We start from the raw sequence: 6,337 nt of genomic DNA on the forward strand, positions 1-6,337 counted from the left end.
ACCCAGAGGCACAAACAGCCCCCCCAGCCCAATAAATAGTGACTGTCTGTGGCACCTTACAGCCCCCCTGGCATTCCCAGTACCCAGAGGAACAAACAGCCCCCCCAGCCCAATAAATAGGGACTGTCTGTGGCACCTTACAGCCCCCCTGGCATTCCCAGTACCCAGAGGCACAAACAGCCCCCCCAGCCCAATAAATAGTGACTGTCTGTGGCACATTACAGCCCCCCTGGCATTCCCAGTACCCAGAGGCACAAACAGCCCCCCCAGCCCAATAAATAGTGACTGTCTATGGCACCTTACAGCCCCCCTGGCATTCCCAGTACCCAGAGGCACAAACAGCCCCCCCAGCCCAATAAATAGTGACTGTCTATGGCACCTTACAGCCCCCCTGGCATTCCCAGTACCCAGAGGCACAAACAGCCCCCCCAGCCCAATAAATAGTGACTGTCTGTGGCACCTTATAGCCCCCCTGGCATTCCCAGTACCCAGAGGCACAAACAGACCCCCAGCCCAATAAATAGTGACTGTCTGTGGCACCTTACAGCCCCCCTGGCATTCCCAGTACCCAGAGGCACAAACAGCCCCCCCCCCAGCCCAATAAATAGTGACTGTCTGTGGCACCTTACAGCCCCCCTGGCATTCCCAGTACCCAGAGGCACAAACAGCCCCCCCCCCAGCCCAATAAATAGTGACTGTCTGTGGCACCTTACAGCCCCCCTGGCATTCCCAGTACCCAGAGGCACAAACAGCCCCCCCCCAGCCCAATAAATAGTGACTGTCTGTGGCACCTTACAGCCCCCCTGGCATTCCCAGTACCCAGAGGCACAAACAGCCCCCCCAGCCCAATAAATAGTGACTGTCTGTGGCACCTTACAGCCCCCCTGGCATTCCCAGTACCCATAGGCACAAACAGCCCCCCAGCCCAATAAATAGTGACTGTCTGTGGCACCTTACAGCCCCCCTGGCATTCCCAGTACCCAGAGGCACAAACAGCCCCCCAGCCCAATAAATAGTGACTGTCTGTGGCACCTTACAGCCCCCCTGGCATTCCCAGTACCCATAGGCACAAACAGCCCCCCCAGCCCAATAAATAGTGACTGTCTGTGGCACCTTACAGCCCCCCTGGCATTCCCAGTACCCAGAGGCACAAACAGCCCCCCCAGCCCAATAAATAGTGACTATGGCATCTCACAGCAGCCCCTCTGGCATTTGCCAGAACCCACAGATCTTTTAAAGTAGAATGAAACCTTTAGGCCACCTCAACCCCAAGCTCCGCCCTCTCCCAAACCACAAAGGACCCCCTAAACTTTCTTGTACCTTGTTCTTTAAACAACGCCCCCCCCCTTCTGTATGCAGAACTGCAAGACACAGCATTGTGAGCGCCATTGTAGGAGTGCAAGGAGCTGGGCCTTAGGGTGCCACCTGTGGGGCAACACACAAAGTGCAAGCGAAGAGGCAAATATCCCCTGTGTGAATGAGCTCCCTATGTCTCACTAATTTTGCCCCAGACAGGGGCAAATACCAGTAACACTGCCTCGCTGGGAAGCAATAAGCTTCTCTACTTACCTCTCGCTGATCCCCTGTGCATTTTGGCAGCTATAGCAGCCTCTTATCTATATATTCATGGTGTTTCCCCTCACCGGTGCCGGTGGGAGATAAGGGGAATATACAGAATATGACATATTCTGGGGCTGGGGCCAATGTTTATTTATCTGAGCCCTGGCTGCCCTGTTCCAAGTTTCATTTGGAGCTGATTCCATAGTATTTTAAACCCATATCAGTAAGAAAAAAATGACATTATTTATGAATTTCATTAGCAATTTGTTGTTTCTCTGTATAAATGTGTTCATAGGACATGGGGTACCAAGCCCAGGGCACAGTTTTGCCCTTAACGTGAATGCTGGGAAATGTTTTTGTGCCAAAAGCTCTACATGCAAATATATATTGACCACACCCATTTTTGTGACCACACCCCCTAAATACCACTCCCATTTGACTAAATTTGTAATGTTTGAACACATTTGTGGGAGTTTGGGGGAGTTTCATGTTTATTAAAGTCTCAGTTCCCCCAACAGACTTGTGTAGCTTATTAGTTACAATTGAATCTCAGTACAGGGGGTGAGTATTCTGGGCTCTGCCAAAAGCCTCCTTAGCTAATTAAGTTTGAGAAACTTTGTATCTTTTTTGGCATTCAGTGCAGGAGATCAAAGGGTAATAAGGGACTTTTCAGTAAGAATCACTTTATCCAGAGTCAGGGCCAGTCCCTGGGAAAGGTACTCAGGGGGTTACAAAGCAATGTATGACCATGATTAGTTGCCGTGACTCAGTCAGTGTATCTTTACCCTTAGTAGACATGGAAAAGTAGCTGCTACTAGTACAGGTATCGGACCCCTTATCCGGAAACCCGTTATCCAGAAAGCTCTGAATTACGGAATGCCCGTCTCCCATAGACTCCATTTTAATCAAATAATTCAGAATTTTAAAACTGATTTCCTTTTTCTATGTAGAAATAAAACAGAACCTTGTAATTGATTCCAACTAAGATATAATTAATCCTTATTGGATGCAAAACAATCCTATTGGGTTTAATTAATGTTTTATTGATTTTTTGGTAGACTTAAGGTACGGAGATTCAAATTACGGAAAGACCCCTTATCCGGAATACCCTTGGTCCCGAGCATTCTGGATAATGGGTCCTATACCTGTAACTTCTTGCATGTGGCTCATTTATCAAAAATGGGCAAATTTGCCTGTGGGCAGTAACCAATAGCAACCAATCAGTGATTTGCTATTTTCAGTCAGTATCAGGTAGAACAATGAATGCAACAATTTGATTGGCTGCCATGGGTTACTGCCCATTGTTGATAAATGACCCCCACATGTGTCTTCACTCTAAATGATTCTAAGTGATCATTTAATGCAGTTTCGGCCCACATAACTAGGTATGATGAATTCCTGGCAACTGGATGGAGCTTATTGGCGCCAGTTATGCCATCTACATAACCCGATTCCCTCTGGGGCCCCCAGTCTTATGCCTTATGGGCAGGAATGCTAAAAAAATAAATAAAAAAAAAAGTCACCAATCATAAATATTAATTTATTATTATTATTAAATTAAAACCATCAGTGCTATAGAGAATTTTATTTATAGTGGTCAATAGATAGATATAGATTTAAGGGTTGGGAGTTGTAGATCCACAACAGGTGTAGTGCAGCAGGTTGGTGGCTGTTATATACTGTCTCCTTACACTGTCACATTGCTGAGGTCCCTATTGGAGGGGCTGCAGGTGCTGTTGTACTTCTTGCACAGCCAAGAGGGGGGCTGAACTATTGCTGTTCTATTGAGCCCCCAATACAAGCCGCCCCTGACCTTGCCCCGCCCCTATAAAATCACTTTTATTTGCTTGTTACGTACCCCAAGCATCCAAACTTGTGCAGCTCAGTGTCACCCTGTCTGTGCCAGGGAAGAATCCCCACTAGACACGCAGTTACCTTACAGGGGTAGGTTCACCTTTGATTTGACTTTTATTATATTATAGAGTGACCAATTCTAAGCAACTTTTCAATTGGTCTTCGTTATTTATTTCTTATAGTTTTTAAATTATTTGTCTTCTTCAAATTCTTGGCAACTTTCAGATGGGGGTCACTGACCCCGGCAACCAAAAAAACTATTGCTCTGTGAGGCTACAAGTCTCTCATTCAAACCACTCCCTGGTTGCTAAGGTTATTTGGACCCTAGCAACCAGATAGCTGTTATAACTCCAAACTGGAGCGCTGCTGAACAGTTGTTGAAATAATTAAAAAAAAAAAACTACAAATAATAAAAAATGAAGACCAATAGCAAACTGTGTCAGAATATCCCTCTCTACATCATACTAAAAGTTCACTCTAAGGTGAATAACCCATTTACGTGCCTCTTGACCAGGGAAAAGTGTCAGCTCTTGGAGCTCCCAGTGCTACAGAAATGAATATCAATGCAGGGATGCCTGTCTTCCTTATGGTACTAATGCTTATAATAATATAACAAATATCTATAACATATCATCTATCTATCTATCTATCTATCATCTATCTATCTATCTATCTATCTATCTATCTATCTATCATCTATCTATCTATCTATCTATCTATCTATCTATCTATCATCTATCTATCTATCATCTATCTCTATCTGTATATATATCTATCGTCTATCTATCTATCTATCTATCTAATGTAATAATAACAATATAACTAATACCTATAATATATCAATCAATGTATCTATCCATCTATCTATCTATCTATCTATCTATCATCTAACTATCTATCTATCTATCTATCTATCTATCATCCATCTCTATCTGTATATATATCTATCGTCTATCTATCTATCTATCTATCTATCTATCTATCTATCTATCGTCTATCTAATAAAATAATAACAATATAGCAAATATCTATTATCTATCTATCTATCTATCCTCTATCTAATAAAATAATAATAATATAGCAAAATATCTATTATCTATCTATCTATATATCTATCATCTATCTAATAAAATAATAATAATATAGCAAATATCTATAATATATCTATCTTTCATCTATCTAATATAATAATAATAATACTAATAATAATAATAATAATAATAATAATAATATAGCAAATATCTATAATATATCTATCTATCTATCTATCTATTTATCTATATCTAATATAATAATAATACTATAGCAAATATCTATCTATCTATGTATGTATTAATATAATAATAATACTATAGCAAATATCTATAATCTATCTATCTATCTATCTATCATCTATCTATATCTATCTAATATAATAATAATACCATAGCAAATATCTATCTATCATCAATATAATAATAATGCTATAGCAAATATCTATAATATATCTAACTATCTAACTATCTAATATAATAATTATATAACAAATATCTATAATCTATCTATCATCTATCTATATATCTACATCTATAAGTAATACAGTGATACATGTTTCCTGATAAAGTGACCAATTGCATAAGTGTATTCTATTGATCTAATAGGCAGAAATCAGTCTCTATAACCTAGAGGGAAATATGTAACACTGTTATAATGGCCAGCTGGCTCCATATTGTAGGCGTGAAAAGTCATGCCCCCCGTTAGTGCCACTTTCCTGTGGCTGGGTGGGTAGTCAGTGGGCATAAATACAGTAGAATCAGGGATTTATGTGTAATTTGATGTCATTTAATGATTTCAGCCAATCTATGGCAAAGTGTATATTAATAAGCATATTTACGTAGTAGCTTAGGCTGAAAAAAGACACATCCATCAAATTCAATTAGACATATCCTGCAGTTAAATACAATGTACAATATAAAAGCTCACCTTTTTAAATGTTCTGGTGGGGTACTGTGTCCCTTCAGATGGGAGCTCCTTGCTTGACATCAGGCTCCTCAGCGGGTGCAGGACACTATTTTGTACCCCACAGAGTTTTTATACCTTTAGATCAGCAGCCAACTGGCAGCAAGTCCTAGCCCTGCCCACCTCTTGGAATCATGTTAAACCCAAATGTCAGGAGTGGAGGTTTGGTCTCCTGCCAGAATTCTTCTATCTGCGTATGAGAGCTCCCAGGTACTGCTGCTGCCTCGCTGCTAAACCCTGCAGCCATGCCCTGCATGCTGTCTCTCTATAACCTCCTGCCCCTGCTCTGTAGCTGGCACTTGCGGAGCCACTGCCTCAGGTTCTAGTGTTAAAGCAGATTCAAGGGGAAGTAGCATTTTTCAACAAGTGTCTGCCTATGCCTTTTTTGGTTCTGACTCGTGAAACAATGTAGCAGGAGTCATTCTTGCATTATTTTGCCTATTTCTGCCTGTGTTCCCCTCTATTCTCCTAGGCAGCAAGTCAGAGCATCTCCAAGTCCCTTCCTATTGCAGTCTGATCCCCCCCCCTGTTCATTTTACAGCTCCAGATTTCTCCTTCTTAGTGTGGTTGGAACGATTTGAACACATGACACAGAATAATATTTTGAGACAATTTGCAATTGGTCTTCATTTTTTATTATTTGTAGTTTTTCAGTCATTTCACTTTTTGTTTGGCGGCTTTCCAGTTTGGAGTTTTTGTCAGCTGTCTGGTTGCTAGGGTCTGAATTACCTTAGCGACCAGGGAGCAGTTTGAACGAGAGGATGGAAAATGAATAGGAGAGGGGCTGAATAGAAAAATAAGTTATAAAAAGTAACAATAAAACTGTAGCCTCACCGAACAATAGGTTTTTTGGCTGCCGGGGTCAGTGACCCCCATTTGAAAGCTGGAAAGAGTCAGAAGAAAAAGGCAAATAGATCTATAATCC

At 41.5% G+C, this 6,337-nt stretch overlaps 1 protein-coding gene across 3 annotated transcripts in view; it reads right to left on the reverse strand.

The window, feature by feature from the left end:
* Window positions 1-5,479, reverse strand: part of slc14a2 (solute carrier family 14 (urea transporter), member 2) — a 32,313-nt gene extending 26,834 nt beyond the window's left edge. For 2 of the 3 annotated variants that reach the window (XR_004220804.1, XM_031894938.1), the window contains exon 1: window positions 5,377-5,479. Coding sequence is in view for 1 of the 3 variants with exons in the window: in XM_031894938.1 (XP_031750798.1) it covers window positions 5,377-5,436 (60 nt within the window). In the remaining 2 variants the exon portion in view is untranslated. Of the gene's footprint in view, window positions 1-1,569; window positions 1,634-5,376 lie in introns of those variants that run through there. The other variant, XM_031894939.1, reaches the window with a different exon arrangement.
* Between the last annotated feature and the right edge of the window lie 858 nt (window positions 5,480-6,337).

The sequence above is a fragment of the Xenopus tropicalis genome, chromosome 1, assembly GCF_000004195.4.
Source record: "Xenopus tropicalis strain Nigerian chromosome 1, UCB_Xtro_10.0, whole genome shotgun sequence".
Taxonomy (NCBI): Eukaryota; Metazoa; Chordata; class Amphibia; order Anura; family Pipidae; genus Xenopus; species Xenopus tropicalis.